We start from the raw sequence: 21,208 nt of genomic DNA, 5'->3' as shown, positions 1-21,208 counted from the left end.
GTGTGTGTGTGAAAGAGAGAGAGAGAGAACGAGAGAGAGTGAAAGGAGTGGCTGCGAATGAGTCAGTTACGCTGTGCGAGTAAAGGTGTGTGAGAACATGTTTTTGTGAGCGCACCGTCCGTACGCCGTTTAGGTGTGTGAGCTTGAGTGTGTGTGTGTGTGTGTGTGTGTGTGTGTGTGTGAAGGAGAGGGAAAGTGCATCTTGCCATGATGGATCATGAGAGACCCACATTCTTAATGCACACTCGCACAAGACAGACACCCATGAGAAATGAAGGGGAGAGAAGGGGGGAGGGAGAGAGAGAGGTGATGAGGAAACAGGGTGAGGGAGAGAAAGAGAGCAGGGAGAGTCCCTGTTCCTCCTGAACTCATTAACCGTTGTCCTCTCCGCCCTCCTTCCCGCACTCCCACAATGCCGAGCAGCGGCGTGCATCAATAATGCCGGTGACAGCACGAGGGGGACGGGTCAGACAAGCAACCGCCATCTCCCTGGCAACCACCACTACGGCCACCATTGCCACGACAACAATTGCTGAGCGCACACAGGGGGTATCCCTCTTCCCCGCTGGCCCAGCTCCCCTCCTGCAGCCGCCGCACAGCGAGGGCCGCCGTGCCTGCTGCTGCTGGATCAGAAGCAAGCTAAATCCGCAGCACGGCTCCGGCATAGGATGAGGCGAGAAAAAGCTGACTGATCTCGATTCTGAGGTGAACTGAATGGACAGGAGATTCAATCTGAGCTGAGTTTAGGAGAATTATTCAACAGTTCAAGAGGAAGAGGACGGGGAAGGGATGTTCTTGGGCTAGAAATCCTAAAAGGAGTCACCTTAGCTGCTCTGTGAGGCTACCTGCACGGAAGGCAATTTTTAAAAGAATTGCATGTGTACGTGCCTGTCAAAAGGTACGTATACGTGCAGAACTAATTCACAAAAAACAATTGTTCTTAATTGTTGAATCAGCATTAGCACATATTTTTGACATTAACACTGCATGAAATGACTCTGTAATGTGAAAGGATTCACTCATAATGCTGAAATCGGGGAGAAGAAATTCACACTCTGCAGCTCTGAGAGCTTTTTCAGCCGCTCTTCGTTCATTGTTTTGGTTTTGCTGACCACATCTTCACTGTCTGAGCTGCTCCCGTCTTTCCTCCATAGGCTGCTGTTTAGCAAAAAAAAAAAAAACCTCTGATAAACCTGACAGGCTGAAGAGGCAAATATTTTGCCAACAAATGGAGAAATAAGAGCAGATTGAATGTTGGACCACAAACTTGACTTAAAATGATGTCAGCTGAATGTGACAGTACACACTGTCCATCAACTGTGATGCTGTCGCAGCGCATGGACATACATGTGTAATGAGAACTGGATGCAGCGTCGGAGGCAGAGTACCCTTCATAAAAAATCCTGGATCTTGCGCACAGCTTCCATGGGAGACATCTGCTGTCCAAGCGAGCTACATTCCGGTTTATCTGAACTTGAAACAGGATAAAAACGGTTTAATCATACGACTCCCCAAATGTTATCAGACCGAACTGCACAATTTCTGACGGTGAAACGAGCCGAGGGGGTCGTGACACCAAAAATACTTTATTCTCTATTTTACATCTGCTTCTTTCACAATTTAAGTTTATGGGAGAAAGGCTTTCTGGGCCAGTAAGCATCACATGACGTAACTACGCGGTTTGGCCACTATGTTTGGCTCCGAAGCCTGGCACTCTTCCTTGAGGCTTGTTACAGCAGCATGCGGATCTGTTCTGCCGCCTAGTGGCAAATATTCGACGTAGCTTTGTTTGCGGATTTATTTGACGACTTGAATGGAAGACAATGAGTCTCAAATACAGCGTTAAAGTCCACCCACGCTGCTTCATTTCCATGAGCTTCTGCTCCATACCATGGAGGCTTTTTCTTGATTTTTCTGAAACAGGAAACATTAGCCAGTATTCTGTCCATTTTCAAAGCTGAACGTACATTCTAATAAAGTCTGAATATTCATCATTTACACTAACTTTGTTTCCTGTTCCTGGTTTTGGCAGCGTGTCAATGTCAAAGCTTTCAAACGCACTGCACGTTTCTGTGAATCACCATTTTGTAATCCAACAAGTTTTTTGTGAGCGTCTACTGAGGCCTGGTTGCCTGCACTTTTTTTTTTCACACTCCTTTTCACATTTTAAAGAAATGTGCCCCGATTGCACATAGTTGAGCAACTTTGAGACAGATTCTGTTATTTGGTTTGCTGAGGGAAGTTTTTTTTTTGCAGCAACACCCATCACATTGTCTAAATTGATAAAACACGATTAAAAAAACAAACGGAATCAGGCAGCGAGCATTGCAACTGAAATAGATGTTGTTGTTTATTTAGCTACTAATCACTGACAGCAGCTCCAGCTACTTATAACCATGAAGACAAGCTGCAACGGACTGGTAATGGGTAAAAATTAAAATGGAAACCCACACCAAAATCCTGTTTACTCATTTTTGTCCGCCGTTCAATTCTGGTTTCTTCATGAGAGGACAGAGGATCCATTAACCTATTTTGCTGGGGAGGAATAAAAACAAATGAAGCCTTGTGCAAAAGCATGGACAGGATTTGAGAGCCAATGCGTGTTTGTGTCGTAACGGGTTGTAATAAAGACCACTAAAGTATCCCTTACACAGTCCATGCTGTCACATTTTCCTTTCGGCTTAAAGACCAAAGTTTGGACCACTACAACTGTGTTTGTTACAGCGGTTCGTCCCAGCCACATTCTATACAGCCGCACTAAAGAGAAACTGTGTTTGAAAAGGCTTAAAGGTCCAATTGTAAGAAAAGTGAATTTTTGAGACTCTGATTTTTCTTACAAATAGGTCCTTTAAAAGTACAACAAACTGTGTTCAACATTTCAATACCTCATGTAGTTAGATAGATAGATAAATAGATAGATAGATAGATGGATAGATAGATAGGAGCCAGAGGCTTTACTCTCACACACCAAATTTGATTAAGCCTTACCTGAATCTTTATTCATATAATTAATTCATTAAAGGTTAATGGCCCTGTCACTGCAAAACTGCACATATGACACAGAGAAGCGTTTGCACGTGTGTGTATGTGTGCGTGTGTGTGCGTGTGTGTGTGTGTGCGCGCGCGTGTGTGTCCAGCACAGAGGCAGAGTGAGGCGGCTGGCTGTTTTATGAAGAGAAAATGAAGAAACAGATATACAGACGATGAAGTCAAACAACCTGAAGCTGCTGGCTCAGAGACGTCGACGCTGAGTTAAATATCATATCTAATAATCGTGTTTTTTCTTGTGTTCGGCCCGTGAAGAGGGTCGCTGCGAAATGTCAGACCTGAGTTCGCGCGCCGCCTCATAGATGCGGAGCGGCGGCGGCGCGGCTGTCCGCGCGAGCCCACGGAGCTCGCGAGAGGGATATTTCCTCTCCTCTCAGACGGAAAAACAACGGAGCGTTGGGGGGGGGGGAGGAGCCAGTCGCCGCGACTCGGCCAATGACGCGGCCAGCAGCGCCACAGGCGGGTTTTGAGTGCGGGGTCTCGGCCAGTGAAAGCTCGTATGAGGGTCCGCACCCCCACGTGGGCTCAGAGCTCCAAACAACAACGCGCGGGCTTTAGGCCAATCACGGCCGCGCGAGGTGTTAATCTTGACGCGGATTGGCTCGCTGCTTTTCACAGAGTCCCCTCACTCATCACGTTCAGCCCGTTGTTGTTAACTCTTTCCTACCACACAGGAAGAAGCTGCTCTGCCCATAAAACACAAACCCGCACTGTAATAGCCAAATGTGAATTAATGAATGATTCAGAGGCGGTTTGTTTTTAGAAACGCGATACATCAGTTAATCCGGACTGTTTCAAAGCCTCGTTTCAGACACATTTAAAGAAAAGCGAGGGTAATATACTGTACTATAGTGGGAGCACATGGGGCGGCCAGAGCAGCGCTGCAGCGTTGCCCTGATCATAATCAAATCAGCATGGAAGAAAACCAATGAGATTAAAAGCACATGAGAAATGCATGCTTAGCATTGAGGTATAACCCACATTCACACATTCAGGCTCTAAAACTGACTGGAAATTATTGAAACTGGAGGGGGGGTGGCTCCGATCCCCTCCCAGCCCCCTCGTTTTAATTGCACTGATGTTTTACAGTTGATAACGCTTCACGTGTTGTTGACGCCTTTCAGTTTCTGCAGAGTCCCCCCCCCCCCCCCCGCCCCCGACTCTCCCCCACCCCAAAAAAGAAGACATTAAAAAGCAGCCATTTTAAATAGCACTAAAGTCCTTCCCTCCTACGCTATGCAGTCACACAGGCACCAACATTGACAAACCAAGCATCAATCTTCTCCCTCTCTCTCTTTCTCTCTCTCTCTTTTTTTAACCTCCAAAAAACATATAGGCAAAGCTCTCATAGAGGAGCCGCAGCAGAAGGCTGACACCGCCCCTCAGTGGTGGTTTGGGGGATTACACTTGCGAGTGTGCCAGGTGTGCGTGAGGATGTTCCAGCATGCATAAAAAGTGAAAAATCAGACATTAAAAGTAATTCTCCCTCCCCCCATCCAAAACTACATAGTGCCCCTTTAATGACATTTCAGTCGTATAGCAATTGCAGTTTGTTGCTGAAGTACTTGCAGATGTTCTCTGACTTAGTTTGTTGTCTGTTCTCAACCTCATTCATGTAAAAGTCAAACATGTGTCGGCACAAATATCGCCGGAGAAAAAGAAATGAGAATTCTGGGGAAACAAGTAAGGGCCGTTTGAGTACTCTTGGGTTTTTCTCCATCCTAGGATGTGCATGCAAACATTTTTGTTTTGTTTTCACTAATGCAGGCACCCTTACATCTCAACTATGACTCAGAATACGCACAAAAATAATCAGTGTTCTTTTCCCCTTTGCACTTTGATTTCCCTTAGATAGTCACGTTTAATTGGGTTAAAGAGGCTGAGATGTAATGCATACTACCAATGTCCCAAGTATACATTTGCGTCCTGACACAGGTTGATTTTTCCACTGGAACAGATTCATTCTGTGTCAGCACGGAGAGGAAGGAAACAGACAAAGATGTGAACAAAGCCAGACAGCGGCGAGAAACAGCTTACAGCTTGTTTTGGCGTGCTTTTTTCCGACGGCAACAACAAGGACAACCGGTGGACTCAGAGACTGATCCAGCTGATCTCTCTTTCATTCAGTTCACAACCTCTGGAATTGAACCGAAGACGAGAGAGAGGGGAGGAGGAGAAGGAGGTAGAAGGAGAAAGACTTAAAGGGGGGGAAAAAAGGGAGGAAAAGAGGACGACTGGAGGAGGAAATTGAGGAAAAAGCGTGGAAGGAAGAGTGAATGTATTTGTGGATGTGTGTGTGTGTGTGTGTGTGTGTGTGTGTGTGGGAGGGAAGGAGGGGGTGTCTGTGAGAGTAGGAGGACACTGTGGGGTACGAGGCAGCACCCCGCAGTCCCAAGTAATGGCAGAATAGAACTTAATAGGGTAGAAAAAGGCTGGAGGCTGTTAACTCAGAAACGGTCATTTTGAATTCCCCATTCTCTCCCTCTGTCACTCCCTTCCCTCTCATCCCTTCTTCCATGCACCTTCTATATCTTTAACTTGGATTCCCATCCCTGCCTGCCTGTGTAATTTGCCGGTTCCCCCTCTGTCTCCCTGCACCCTTAACCTGTCTCCCACCGTTCACCTTTCACATTTCCGCCCCCCTCCCCCCTCCCTTCACCTCCTTCTCTTGTTCTTCATCTGCTTCTCCACAACCTCTCTCTCCATCCATCCTTCCCTGCCTCATCTCTCCCTTCCCCTTCTCACCTCCCTCCTCCTCCTCCCTCTGTGTCTCCTTGGAGGAGGTGTAATGATAGCTATTTGAGTGTCATCAGAGGACCGCCGTAATGGCTTCTAAAGCACCATCCCACGGTTGCCACGGTGAACCTGGCACAGCCGCCGTCCCAGAATAAGGGGCGAGGGAAGAAAAAAAAAAAAACATCTGGTTAGCTATCGACAGGCGTCACCGCGCAGACGGCAGCAGGAGTGTCGGCACATCAGCAGACGATGACGCAGCCCCCGGGGGCCACAGAGAGCGAGCTAATGATGCGTGGGATAGGATACATATGAGGAGGAAGTACAGTAATAGTGATAATAGTGATAGTAATGAAAATAATAACACTGATAACAATAACAGCATATGACTTTTTTGATTTGTGAGCACTGTCTGTTTTCTCCCACTATCTCTAGTGCGTTTATATGTGTGTGCGCCTACATATTTGTGTGTGTATTCATGGTTTTAAATAAGCGAAAGAAAGAGAAAGATGTTTCTCTGATGAGGCTTTCAGGAATTTAAATGTGTGTTAAATCTGATTTGTAAGTCATCTGTGTTATTTTAAAGATAAGGACTAGTCAGAATACACATATATGCATACACGTGTGCACCTCGCAGATCCTCTTACCAACTGGAGATCAGATCCAAGCAGAGAAGCAGATCCAATTATGGTGATCTGATTTATCAACATCATTAAGTATGTTGATGAACAGACAGGTGGAACAGAGTGTTTTGTCAAGTGTTTTTGTCCTGGTGCACTTATAAAATACATAAAATACATGTGAAACTGCAACCATATTGTACCCAACCAATATCCCTAAATCTCCATTTAATGTACTAGTTTTTAATGTCAAGTGAATTTAAATTGTACATGTTAAAAGAAAACCAAACTAACTAGAGCTGAAACGATTAATCGATAAGTTGTCGACCATTAAAATGAATCGTTAGTTGCTTCAATTTTAGGATAAAGGGCACAATTGTCTGAATATGTTCTGTTTTTTTGTTTTTTTTACTTCTCTATGACAGTAAACTGAATATATTTGGGTTGTAAAAAATAACAGGACATATGAGGAACTTCAGCATGGTCTTTAGGAGACAATGACCAAAATGTTATAGCCCAAACAAGTGATCAATTTCTTTAAGAAAATGATCGACAGATTAATCTGCAATGTCTGCAGAACATGAACACCCTCTGAGGGTTAACCAATTAAGACTAATGTAGTACATCAGCATGATGTGATGTAAAATGATGTATATCAAAAATAAAAATAATATATTTGTGCTCGTCTTTTGGCTAATTAACTACTTGTCATCATTTTCACAAACAGGTTTTGAATAAAGTGTCGATAAATATTTTTCTTGTGTGTCAACAGCAGATATCAATTAAATGAGCTCATTATAATGAGCACATTATCATTTGGCCTTTAATTTAAAAAACATATGACATACATGTGGCAGCATCAACTTAAAGGGGCTCTGTGGAGCTTCTGTGTTGTGGTAGAAGCCAGTCATTAGTTTATGTTAGCAGACTCCTTTTTCTAAACTAGCATCTCGCTGCCAAATCATTAACAGACTTGTATGGGCAGCTGAGAGAAAAAAAGGAAGGTCTCATTTTTCACATCATGTTATAATCAATTCACATATGACCAATAAAAAACATTATCTAAATTGCTACAACTTGTTACATAGAGACCCTTTAAGTACCAATCATCTCCTTTGAAATTCTCAATAAAATAGAAAAGCACTTAAGTAAAAATTTAATTGATAATGATTCAAATGTGACCAAACAATTACAGCCACAGGTTTAACATCTGATTCCTGTTGGTTCAAGGAGATTCTAAGGAGGATTTATTTGGCTTTATCAGGCTCCTGTTCAATAATTGAGAGCAAGTAAAAGTAAACTTGATAATTCTGATCATATTAGGAGAATTTGTTGATTTTGAAATGTGTTTTCTTTTGCCGAACCAGTGTTATATTCCCGTTTTGTCTCATGATGGTTAAATACAGTAGGCTTACAACTACTAAGGTCCTTTAATTTTGCGTTTCAGACGTGAAACAGTGAAACTGAAGTCACATCTCAGAAATGTGGAGTGTCTCTCTGTTTGGTCTTCACACACTTACATCACTCATGTCCTTCGGTGTGTGTGTGTGTGTGTGTGTGTGTGTGTGTGTGTGTGTGTGTGTGTGACTTGCATTGTTTATCAGATTTTGCGAAAAGCACTGCAGTTCAAGTCTGGGTCAGGAGGAGTAAATCTTTGGGTGGGTGGTGTTTGCTATGAACCCTGGGACCCTCCTCTGACCTTTGTGTGTGTGTGTGTGTGTGTGTGTGTGTGTGTGTGTGTGTGTGGTGGTGACATATATGTTGCTGTGGGTCATTGAGTCTATGTGTATGTTTATAGCCATTGACAAGCAGGAGGGTGTGTGCGTGCGTGCGTGTGTGTGTGTGTGTGTGTGTGTGTGTGTGTGTGTGTGTGTGTGTGTGTTACCAGAGTGGGAAGGGGGTAGAGCCAATAGATTAGCCAGGTTGGGATGATTGGGTTGAGGATTAGATGGATTCAGGAACAGACACGTCTGTTTACTCCGTAAAGAAGACTTATCATAGGCTGATTGGCAAGGTTGATTACTCACACACACACACATGCAGGCACTCTTGCTGCACACACATTCATTCAAAACCCCATATGTTGATTAGCTCATTATTGTTGCCTTTACAACACTCGTCATCTCCTTTCCCTCCCCTTCACTTGTCTTCCAAATTCAGATGTGAAGTGTGACTCCCTCGGCTTCTTGGACACATTCCCCATTAGAACTGACCCAGAGAGCTTGCAATCAGAGAAGGTGTGTAACTAAACCCTCAGCATAGGCAAGTAAGTGGAGCCGCACTCAGGCAACTACCCCAAAGGCACGGGGAGTGCTCTGGTTACCCGGCTGTGTGTGTGTATGTGTGTGTGCGCATTGTTTCTACTTACCTGTCTTTATGTGTCACAGAAAGAGGTGAAGTGCAGGAGCTCAGAATAAAGCGCAGAGGCAGAGAAAGGCAGGATTATACACATGGCAGGTTAGAAAAAGGCAGAGAGAGAGAAGGAGAGGATGGGAGGAAAAAGCGACAGAGGGAGGCTTAAGATTACAGAGGCGAGCACCCTTTGTTGCTGAGTTCAGTTGTGATGGACAGCTTGTGTTTAGGGAAAGACTGAAGGAGTCCTTCAATGTGCTACCATAAAATTTACAGGACCGCTGAGGATGTTCTTCTTGACTGATCAAACTTTTGTCTGACAAACGAAGAGCCTGGACTTCAAGGAAGGTGAAGAAGAGGGTCTTGGAAGTATTGGACGTGATCCAAAGATAGTAGGCAAAGGAGCAAAAGGAGGGGCAAAAAAAAAAACCCAGGGAGGGCTAGTCAGGGGGTACCAGGTGATTAAGCCTTCAGGGTGAGTAACAAGTCAAGCAAGGACAGGAGTGAAGCTGGACAAGAGATCAACAAGAGAGAGAGGGACAGGGTCGACTGTAGGAGCGGAGATAAGCAGTCGAGATCAAAATTAGTCGACAGAGAAAAAGAGGTTGACAGAGTCGGGACTAAAGACCAAGATCAAGGTTGACTCAAGTCTTTGCTGACTCTAACCTGATTAGGCTGACGAGAAGGAGCGGTGGAGGAGAGCCGGGAGACCCGATCAGCCGAACGTGGGAGCCAGCAAGAGAAGGAGAGGAGAGAGAAAGAATTACATGAGGACGCTTGGTGAAAAAAGCCTCTTAAATCTGGGAGCTGGAATTAGAGCCGCAGAAACTGCAGAGGGGAAGCCACAAAACCACTGTAAGTAAATTAGGAGGCTGTAGCTGGAAAAATTTAAAATGAAGCCATGGGCGGGGGAAGGAATTTGTGGTCTTCGGAGTGCTTTATATACTGTACCTTAATGAATTGATTTCCTGTCTTTAAGTCTTTCTCATTTCATCATTCTCCATGACTTCATCTCCTTCCTTATTCCTCACCTCTTTAAAAACCCTTCTTCCCCCCCTTTTTCACTCCTGCATCGTATGTAAGGTCTATTTACCTCTCTCGTTCTCCTTTCCCAGCTCTTTCCCCCATCCCTAACTTGAGTCACCCCTTGTTCTCCCTTTGTCTCTCACATTCCTGAATCCACAGGTGAAGATGCCTGCTAATGGGAACCACCCACTGAAGTTGCAGTTTGGTCTAATCAACCATGAGGGTCGCTACCTCACTGCTGAGTCCTTTGGCTTCAAGGTACAAACTGATATAAAAGGAGAATTATTACATATTCGCATGCTTATCTGTGTCATGTAGCTGTACTAGCTGTACTATTCTTTTAGCCACAGGTTTGTTGTAGTAAGGACTAACAATCGAAAGCCTTCATGTTCTTTGTTTGCTCAGGTGAATGCATCAGCACCAAGTTTGAAGAAGAAGCAGAAATGGACTCTAGAGCAAGACTCACAGGATACCCAGGTGGTCTACTTGCGCAGCCACCTGGGACGCTACCTTGCCTCTGACAAGGACGGCAGAGTCACCTGTGAGGCTGATGGGCACAATTCCGACTGCCGCTTCCTAATCGTGGCTCAGTCAGACGGTCGCTGGGCCCTGCAGTCTGAGCAGCACCTCCGCTTCTTTGGTGGGTCTCGGGACTACCTGTCCTGCTTTGCTCAGTTAATCACAGATGCCGAGCTGTGGGCAGTGCACCTGGCTCTACATCCGCAGGCCAACCTGCTGTCGGTGGCCCGCAAACGTTATGCCCACCTCTCTATGGAGGATGGTGAAATCGCCGTGGATGTGAACATTCCATGGGGGGTGGCATCGCTCCTGACCCTTGTCTACCTGGACGGGAAGTACTGCATTAAGACCTGCGACAGCCGCTTCCTTAGCAATGACGGGAAGCTCTTGATGGAGAATGGGAGGGCCACAGCGTACACACTGGAGCTAAAGTGTGGGAAGCTGGCATTCAAAGACTGTGAGGGGAAATATTTGTCCCCCATGGGGCCTACAGGCACCCTGAGGTCTGGACGGTGTTCCAAGCCGGGCAAAGATGAACTGTTTGATCTTGAGGAGAGCCACCCACAGGTGGTTCTGATGGCAGCCAATGGGCGATATGTCTCCATAAGACAAGGTAAGAAAACTTCAGCAAGAGATGATAGTCACAGATCTGATTTTGCCCTGAAGCCTTGCATGCACACACAAGCTTCAAATCTTCCAGCTTCTCAGTTCCCTAAAGTCTTACACTGAATCCCGAATGTCTGATTAAATGGAGGGAGGCTGACCTTATGTGCCATTGAGGGTGGTCACATGAGCCTTTAGCTGACACAAACTGACCTACACACATACATAATATAGCAGGGGGTAACAAATACTACTACTACTACTACAGTTACTACTACTCACCTATATATAGTACATACTATACACTGCACGAAGCTTACAATTCACAGGAAGTACATTAAATTGTGGACTTGCTGCTGAATATTCATGGTTAAGGGGATAGGCCAAACTAATGACTGACAACTGATAAGGGATGCATGGTAATTATGGGTAATGTAGTCTGCACATCAACATGCATCGACATCCCATTGGACAGTAGCATCTTTCCAGGAAAACAAGATAGATGAGGCTGACATAGGAGACTATCAGCTTCATCTGGGAGACCTGAGACGAATACATCAATCGTTGTAGGGCTGCAATTGATTTAGGTTAGTCTACTGTCCATATTAAGTCTCACACTAGTGAGTGATATGGTCAAATAATGGATTTATTGTACAACCATGTTGCGAATAACTATTATCTCTGTTGAGTTTTAGTGTTGTGCTAACAGTGAATGTTGGTAGTGGAGGTGTTGTTGCTGTTCTTGAAATAGTGGACACCCTGTAATAAAATGCAGCAAATATATACACCCCCACCCCTATGGTGGTCTTATAGAAAATCCCCTTTCATTCCCTCTCAGATAAACCTCCTGGCTTTGTTGGATGATGGTGTTAACAATACGCTTTTGCCTGCTTGGGCTTACCGAAACAGCTGCTTGTAACCTATATGCTGTACAGTAATGCTCTGTTGATACTGTATTATGTATTTACTCCTCAGTCTTGTGAAAGGGCTGTTGGGGTTATTTGATCAGTATGCAGCCATGACACCACACTACTACACTGGTGGATTACACCTGCTACACGTTGGCTTCAAAGTAGTTTTCCCTCAAAAACAAGGTTGAATTTCTTTGATCAGTGTAAAAACTAGAAAAGCTGTAATTGTGAAGCTCATGTTTCATCCGAGCAGCAGTGCACTAGAAGTACTTGCCAAGTGTTCAGTTGTGGATGGTCGAAATGGTCTGATTTGAAACTGGATTTGGGGTGGATTAGCATACACCAACAGTGCTTGTCAGCATACTTGGCCATGACACCCATCAGCAGGCTGCAGATTCTTGTCTGCAGGGTCGAGTTACCTCAGCCCCTGGTGCTGTAACTGAATCTCTCCCTGCTCATTGTTCCTGGTTAGCAGTGGGAGCTTCAGGCGGAAACCAAATGACCAGGAGCGCTGTAAGCTGATTGGTTGAAGGGACGGAAAGATATGGTGCAGGATAAAACATACAAAATGTATATAAAGCAGCTTCATCTACGAATGTATGCACAGACGGAAATACTTGCTCACCTTTTTATGTTACCGTCCCCCCCCCTCCTACACTTGCTCTGCACAAACAAAAGCTTTATCTTTTACTGGCACACTCTCGCCCACACACAACCATACCGTCCTGCTGCGGCAAGTGGTGAGGTGGTGTTTTGAATTATTGATGAAGTTGGCCCCTGTTCCTGGAAGGCGAAGGGGGGAGTCTGCTTTCAGAAACCCAAGCTGCTTCTCACCTGGGGCCAAAGCTTCTGCCCCTCCGAGTCCCACTCTATCCTGCTAATCTAACCCGCTAACCCCGGCCTCAGTCAGAGCTGATGTGCTGCTGAAAATCAGATGACATTTCTTTTATTTTTTACAGCTATAGCATTTCACTATTGAATGACTTAAATCAACTTCTTGTCAAATGTCAAAATATTGACGCTTGTATTCGCAAAATGGAATGGCTACCAACATTTAACAGCTATCAAACAAATCGCCACCTGTCAAATTCTTATGCAAAACAAATGGGGGCAGCATATTACAAGAGTAACCATTAACTGCTGCCAGCTTTAGTTGCCGTTAGTGAGCTTGCTAACTTAGCAGTGCAGCTAGGAGCCTGGACTGTGAGAGTGTTGGTGTGTACACTGTTAACACAGAAGCTTTCAGTAGATAACTCTGCAACACAATAAATAGACGTCATAACGTCCAAAATATTATTCCTTCACATTGAATTTCAGTTCATTTTCATTGTTATCAACCAAGATTCCTAACTATCGCTCCTTTAAATGGCCATACAAAATATTATCTGACTTTCCCTGATTTCCCAACTTCTCAGCAATTTGTTGTGTATGTGCATGTAATGGGAAAACCTGATAACACTGACTAAAACAAAGTCAGGGAGAATGGATGATAGCTTGCAACAGACCAAGAAAAAAAATCTATATTTGGCGGAAGATGTGAAAGGTTAAATTGTAAAATTTGACTAAAAGTGGGACAAAAGCACAAAATGGAAAATCCTGACATGCTAGGACCTGAAAATCCTTCAGTACTTGGCTAACTATGCCTTTTTGCCTCTGGTTTTCAACATGATGTTTAAAGAACGGGAAAATGGAAAGCAGAGCAGGGAGGCTTCAGCTCTCAGAGGACTTAAGGACAATAGGAGTAGGTGTGGAGACTTCATCCTCCCTAATGTCACCTGTCTTTACACATAAATTAGTACCTTTGTTTCTGCTCCATTTAGTGCAGAGGAGTCATGTTGGCCATCTATTTTAAAGCGAGTGGCAATGCAGTAAATGGGTTAGCAATAAAAGAGGGTCAGCTGTTATGAGGTAGAGCATGAATTTAGATGTAAAAGTGTTAAAGAGAGGCTGCAGTGGGATACAGTATTTTCTGTCTGCAGAGTGTGTGTGTGTGTGTGTGTGTGTGTGTGTGTGTCTTTGTGTGTCATGTAGATCTGTCATCATGTCTCTCATCGCCTCCCTGTGTTCCTCAGGCCTAAGTGGTCCACTCTGCCCTGAAAGTGAAAAAGAGATGATAGTCCAGAGACACAAACTTTCCATTAACACACATGAACACAACACAGATACACACGTACACACGATGCATGCGTGTACAGACACATACAGAACTGATAAGTGAGGGGGGAAAAAATTAATGGACTGAACCAAAAAAACAACAGAAAATGTAGCTGTGAAGGATGAAGGATTGGAAGAAATAGGAAAATAAGGAACAGGGGGATAGGGGCATCAGCTTACCATTAATAATAGATGTCAGAGCCATCTATCGCTGATGGATTAGTTAGGCTTGCTCCACTTGCAGGCTGCAGGTAGGACAGAAAGTGGAGCTGGATCTGGGGTCTGATCCAAAATGTGCCACCGCTGATGTTACCTATGTGTGTTTTTGTAGGACTGTGTCTGCGTTCTGTGCATAGTTGATCAGCGATCGTGGCTATGATGACATCTTATTTTGTATGCTTGACCAACTGGTGTGTCAAAGATGGCCATCAACACAGCCATTGATACCCTCAGATTGCTGGCTTGGATTTCAGCATACCTAATCTCTTTCTCCCCCTGTTCTCTGTTTCGTTCTCATCCTCCATCCTTCTCTCCTTCCTCTGCCTCCCATCTATCAGATAGCGTGGCTGAGGTCCCAGCTGAGCCCTGTCGGAGGATCATTTCTGGGTTGAATTAGTGTGAAATGGACACATGGAATAGGTAGACAAAGCATGACATTGAGTCGGGATGAGCGAGAAGGAGAGTGATGGGCCCCCAGGCATGGGTGCAGAGTGGAGGGGCAGAAATGTATTCTTCAAATGCACTTAAGATCAATGATAATTTAACCAGTTGTAAGACCTCATGATACCTAGTTTATCGGGTGTGAATAAGATGTGATTAAAGTGTCCCAGTGGCTCGGTAACCATGACATCTTTGTCGCATGTGATCCCCTTTCTTCCTCTTGCAGACTGTATCTACGGCCAGATATCAAATTAAAGAGAATGCCACAGAATAGCGGAGAATTACTCAGAAGCTAGGGCTGAACAACTGGTAATATATTTTTTCAAAGTTAGAATTGTTTATTATTATAATAATAATTATTTTTTATTATCATTAAAATGTGCTGTAACCAGGCCCTTCAAATTGGTACTTGTATGTGCATCTGTGTTGGATTATTTGGCTGTAATCTATGTGCGTGTTAAGTAGCCTTAAATAACTTGATGTAGCCTATCATGGTAAACTCAGGATTATTTCTTGTGATGCGCTAAGAACACTTATAAAATGTGGGAGAAACCTGGGTCAGTCTCATTTAGAACATGTTCATGTTTTATCCCTGTAAGCGGCCTGCCTCTATGCTTTGCATTGTTGGTCTGTTAGTTGGTCCATGGTGGATATCTTGCCATCACATTTTGACATTAATGGTAAAGCACTGTCCACAGAGCAAATACCTGCACATCTAATGACTAATGTTTAGTGCCAATAAGCAATGGTTAACTTGCTACTAGGAAAGATTGTTGACCATGATAAACATACATGCTAAAAAATCAAAATATTAGAGTTGTCCTTATGAGCATTAGGGGTGGAAATCAGGAATCACTTTGTTGATTCATTTTGCACAGTTTAGTTCAGTTCAAAGCTCGCAGTCACTGACTATGTCATAAACAATCAAGTAATGCACTATACATTTCAAAGACCTGAAATATTTAATGACTCTGATGTTTTTCAGTCCAACAGTCTGTTAAGCCCCCATACAATACAATACAGGATACGCTACATAAAGGATACAAAATGTTATTTCTCTGCAGCTCTCCAATGCAGTCAGTTGTAGTTACCAAAAAACCTTCATTCCTAAAGTTTCATCCTGTAAATTATTTTTCCTCTTTTTTTAAGGCACTGTTCCCAAATAGTTTGGTTCTTATTTTCTAAACAAAAGTACCCAGCTGTACATGAGTATACTTTAGGAAACACATAACAATATGTAGTAGCTAGTAAATGCTTTTACATTTTTAGCATGTTTGCCATATGCTCGGTCATTCACAGCTTAGGGTTGAGAGCGGTTGGTAATTATCTGTACATCCTGCTAAGTGTGCACCATAAAATCCTCAGGTCTTTTCCTGTTTTTCCTTTATTCTTTTATTGAGGGGATTGAAGGATTGGACTGGGTAGCACTTGAAAGCTGATTATATCAGAGCCCCGCTGAGAAGAGGGCAGATAGGCAGTGCCGGAGGTGGGGTGATGGTGGGAGGGGGTCAGGGGTAAAGAGGCAGGGAGGGTTGGGGGAAGGGAGGGAACGAGAGGAGGGATGACCAGATGAGAGGAGGGTGAGGCACACGGATCGGTGTTGCTGAAGGATTAGGAAAATGTATTGAGATATTCTGCGATGCAACTCATTTGGGATTTACGTAGCTCTTTGCAATCTGTCTGTCGGTGGTGATAAACAGTTGTTTCCTGCCAACTTGTGTCATAATGCTAACAGCTGAAATAGCAATCACAAAATGACTTCTGAAATAAATCAAAGCAAAAGTGCAAATCAAAGCAGAGAAGTGTGGATGTCACTGTGTTTGCATTCCCGTGTGTTCTAGCACATGTTCCTCCGCTTCGTGTGTTTGTTATGCCAAAATAATTGGTTCCTATAAAATGTTTGACACTCAAAGGTGTGATTTTTGTTGGGTTGACAGTGTTGTCTCTGCATAGCTGATGAGACATTATCGTGCAATACCTGCATTCCAAACTTGTAGTGTGCGTTAGCTTGGCTCTGTAGGATTTTCCTGCATGGTCACATTTAGTGTATTCATTTTATTTACCGTGTATTCTGTCCATGAATGCATCCAGAACCACAATCAGTGACAATGTATTCAGCCTCTGGAAACTATATGCCTGGCACGTCAGATCAGTGGAAGATGGAACCACTTAAAAAAAACCTAACATCCCGGGATCAGACGTGATTACTAACTCTGTCATGCTGGGCCAAGCTAAACATAACAATACAAACTGATTAGCGAGCTGCCATGTTGTCTTTTCCCCCAAACTATTTAGTCTGTTTTGTGACTTGCCACTGGGAGGAAAACAAAATAGGTCTGCAGCAGAGCTAAGAACTTCCCCCCTCATTCCAGTCGTATATGTCACAACTTGATCTGTAGTAATTGCGCATATGTTACATATAACACTGCAAGAAATGACTAAAATAGAATATGAACATGAATACAAACTGTGAGCAGCAGTGAATGGAGTCCTACGTCTTTCATGATTTTTGAAGATTTAATGGCATGATGTGCTTATTATGCCCCTCCCAGGAGTAAGCCTAGCAGCCAATCAGGATGACGAGACGGACATGGAGACATTTCAGATGGAGATTGACAAGGAAACCAAGAAGTGTACGTTCCGCACCAGCCAAGGGAACTACTGGGCTCTGGTGGCCCACGGAGGCATCCAGAGTACTGCCACTGAAGTGTGAGTGAACGCTGTCATATCAGATCAATACACCAGTAACTGTATGTGTCAGTTCTGCATTTTATAGCACTGAGACATTTATACAAAAACATCAGTTCTGCAGCTGAGTGACCTTTTTTCCACCTCATCATCAAATCATTAATGTTTCCCTTTAACCACACAGATGGTTAAATTGTGTAACCACACAGATGTCACCTAAGTGGTAACACTATGTAACCATCATTAATAAATGGTATATCTATAGTTAATTAAACTTTAGTTAATAGTTATTTCACTGTAAAACAAACAATGAAATGCTTTATAAACCATTTATCAAGCAGTTGTTAATTAAGAGGTTGCAACTGATGTTTATAAACCTTTCATTTAAGAATTGGTTTTATTGAAAGCACTGTTTGTTAACATTTAGATAACGTAAGTTTGATCAACTATACATTTAACATTTATCAATGTTGGTTAGTGTTACCATGGATACTTACTCAAAGAATAATGCAACTCTGTCACAGCACACAAGACAGTGTATCACTGAAAATGCAAGTCAGTCATGGAATTGAATCAATTGGATAGAGAAGTGATTGATGCCTACAACTGAAAGAATGAATATATTGTTGTATTGGCAAATCTGATTTAATCGAAACTTACTTCTGTCTGTGTTGGCCTGCTTAAACTTTTTTAAATCTTGCATTTGCACTAAAAATGTAATCACATTATTTCCAACCAATGTAATGGCAAGGAAAAACTCTTGTTTTCTCTCTCTTCATGCCCTCATGCAGGTCAGCAAACACCATGTTTTCAGTGGAGTGGCTCGGCCACAAGGTGGCACTAAAAGCTAACAATGGAAAATACATCTGCACCAAGAAGAACGGCCAGCTGCTCGCCGTCAGTGATGCAACAGGTAATACACCATTTTCAGGTTATGCTCTCCTCCTCCATTCTCTGCACCGATGTACCTTCTCCCTCAATTCCAGCCTCTGACTCCTCTTGTGTGTCCTCTGATGTGTCTCCATCATTCTGCTGTCACCCTTTGTCAGGCGAGGACGAGCAGCTCACTTTAAAACTGATCAACCGACCCATGCTGATCCTGAGAGGAGAGAACGGATTCATCTGCCACCACAGGAACTCCAACACACTGGACGCCAGCCGATCAGTCTATGACATTTTCACCCTGCAGTTCAGTAATGGGGCCTACCATATTAAAGGTCAGGCTGTACCCTCTCTAACAAGATTGATATAACCCCTGCTTCCTTTTTTGATCCCAGCTCTGAAACAAATCTGTGTTTCAGCAATGAAAAATGGTCTATGAAATTAATTATAATTGCACATAAACACATTTCTGGGGTGTCTGACTATTTGCCTTTTAATCCTGCAGGTGTGGACGGCCGGTTCTGGTACGTGAACAGTGCTGGGCTGGTGTGTTCTGACGGCGAGGTCCCAGAAGATTTCTCCCTTGAGCTCCTTGAGCCCGGTCGCCTCGCAATCCGTGGCAAGAACGGCAAATACCTGCGTGGAGACCAAGGAGGCACGTTGAAAGGAGACGGACACAGCCTGAGCAGCTCAGCCCTGTGGGAGTATTGATTCAATCCAGTATTAGTCCTAACACGAAACCTGACAATGACTCTTCTCGTTGTTGACTTAACTCTGGTGAAAGACAGTTACTCATCAGCCTGTACTTATTGCATCCCACATTTTTTCCTCCTTCCTGTTACAAAGAGGTGGTCACAGTGAGCTCACAGGGATAACTGACTCATATGGGGGGAGAAGGTGGGAGAAGAGGAACTAGCCCCATTCACACTGGCGTTTGGATGCGGCTTCGGTGCACCAATCCCCCGCCTCCATCTTAGTGTGAATCTCTCGGAGGCGGTGAGGGTTGAAATTTCTCTCCGGCGCTGATGCGCCTCTGGAGGTAGTATCAGCCGCATTATTGGCGAACCGAACCAGTGTGAATGGATAAGCAGGCCTAGAGCTTGTTGATCACACAGTCTGATAACCGTCCTACTGACTCTTCATCACATTTCTGCCCGAAAAACAGCGTCTGTCACCAGCAAAAGACTTTAACTTACCAAGCGTTTGTGGTGAAAATAAATAACCGCGACCTTCAGCCCTCCGGACCGAGGCTTAAGTGAACTTTTCCCCCAGAAAACAGCCTCCGTCCCCACAACAGCTTCCAATTAAAAAAAGTAACTTAGTCACTTTCCAGGATGTTTGGTGGGTCAGGATCTCAATCACTACACATTATAACAGCATCCATATGATTATAACTGTCCGCAGGTTTAGATTGACGGGGGGACACTGGGGAAACACCATGAAAACACACGGATGTCATCATCATGACGTGTACCGTCACACCTCTTTAGGAGCCGCAGCGCCGGCTTTCTGTGTGAATTACACAGTGGTTCATCTTTAAGGCGGAGATGCTTCGCTCTGTGTGAATCACCATTGGGGGAGAACTAGTGAACCAACACTGCTGAGATAATGCGTCTTCTCCTGTGTAAAAAGGGCTACTGATTCAGCCAAGAAACGTCTTGACGAAGTGAACTTTTGAGTCGGTGCTTGACCTCGAAACTGCAGAATTAGTGTGAAAGAACTTCAGAGTGTTTGTGTTGTTCTTTTAGATTTTTTTTCTCCAATGATCACAAATGTAAGTGAAGGTGCAATATGTAAGAATTGTGGCTGAAAACATTTAAAACTCTATTAAAATGATCGATTAATGTGAAGGAGTAATCGTTTTGACATTGTAACATCTATATATAGTGTGGGAAAGCATATTTAACATGCTAACCATCTAGCCCACTCCAAGTCCAAAACTCCTGTGCTAGCTATGTAAACACCAACATACTTCGTGTGCTTCATGCTCCCAGTCTGAACTGCTAGGTGTAGGCTAACTGAGCTAACTAGCTAACAGCAGCTTCAGTTAGCAGAAGTTAGCAGTTACTCTTGTGACATGATGCTCTCTACTTATTCTGAGTTTGAATTCAACAGGTGACCAGTTCTTACATAATGCACCTTTAACTATTGTTTGATGCTAACTACAGATTAAAGATGTTGTCTTTTCAATGAAGACCTTTGGATGTATGCAGTAAAACCAAACATCAGTGTGACATGTCAACCAGGCTTTACATTATTTACAGCAGGACAACATAAGTGGTCAAACAGGTGTGTAATGACACTCATCCAGCTGAAGAAGTAGCCTGCAACCAATCAGGGTGCAATTTGAGACAGACATTAGAGGCGAGGTAACCTGTAAGTGGAGTTCAGGTCATTAGCATGGTACTGCTGTCTAAGGATAATTATTAACAGACAAGAATGATGGGTCTGTAGTAGTCAGCTGTAGAAACAGTAGAAGACTCGAACCAAGTTTTGTGTGCACAGTAGCAACAGTAATAGGATCATCATTTGTCCCTTCATTATGTTTTCTACATTTCTTCTTCCTCTCATGAACATAATTATACAAAATACACTTCTATGTCTGGTTATGTTTTGTTTCAGGGTAACACTTACTATACTAATATCACTGAACTATAATAGTGCCTACATCGCAACCTCAGATGTACAGGGAGTAACCACAGGCAATATGGCTCAGTCAACCAGCCTCGCTGTGCGCAGGGCTGGACACCAGACTGTGATTGAATAAAGCCTCTGAGACCAAAGGAAGTCAGTTTGAGGACAGGGGATGGAGGCGATTTACAGCAGCCCTTACCAGGACTATGACTCCAGGAACAAGAAAACACGACAGGTGAGGGGAGGAGAGGAGAGGCATGAAGCGGCAAAGGAGCATTGGGTGAAAACAACATCAAGAGCTAGAATATTTTCACTCCTTAGTTTGTGGATTCAGTATTTTTTTTCAAGAAAATGAGACAATTAAAATTGTGTTTCTTT

At 43.8% G+C, this 21,208-nt stretch overlaps 1 protein-coding gene across 1 annotated transcript; it reads left to right on the top strand.

Annotated features, from left to right (window-relative positions):
* The first annotated feature begins 8,891 nt into the window (after positions 1-8,891).
* Positions 8,892-19,426, top strand: fscn2b (fascin actin-bundling protein 2b, retinal). Its single transcript, XM_030399601.1, has 8 exons — positions 8,892-9,101; positions 9,428-9,608; positions 9,939-10,037; positions 10,185-10,911; positions 17,179-17,335; positions 18,106-18,227; positions 18,364-18,531; positions 18,702-19,426. The coding sequence occupies exons 3-8, from the start codon at positions 9,945-9,947 to the stop codon at positions 18,905-18,907; spliced, it is 1,473 nt and encodes a 490-aa protein (XP_030255461.1). The 5' UTR covers positions 8,892-9,101; positions 9,428-9,608; positions 9,939-9,944; the 3' UTR covers positions 18,908-19,426.
* Positions 19,427-21,208: the final 1,782 nt, after the last annotated feature.

The sequence above is a fragment of the Sparus aurata genome, chromosome 20 (genome assembly GCF_900880675.1).
Source record: "Sparus aurata chromosome 20, fSpaAur1.1, whole genome shotgun sequence".
NCBI classification, from domain to species: domain Eukaryota; kingdom Metazoa; phylum Chordata; class Actinopteri; order Spariformes; family Sparidae; genus Sparus; species Sparus aurata.
The sequence above is the reverse complement of the archived record's forward strand: the minus strand, read 5'-3'. Positions and strand labels throughout refer to the sequence as shown.

Coding starts and splice junctions, on each gene's coding strand:
- fscn2b (XM_030399601.1), top strand. CDS start 9,945: ATGCCTGCTAATGGGAACCACCCACTGAAGTTGCAGTTTGGTCTAATC. Junction 10,038..10,184: donor CTGAGTCCTTTGGCTTCAAG/GTACAAACTGAT, acceptor TTGTTTGCTCAG/GTGAATGCATCAGCACCAAG. Junction 17,336..18,105: donor CAGAGTACTGCCACTGAAGT/GTGAGTGAACGC, acceptor GCCCTCATGCAG/GTCAGCAAACACCATGTTTT.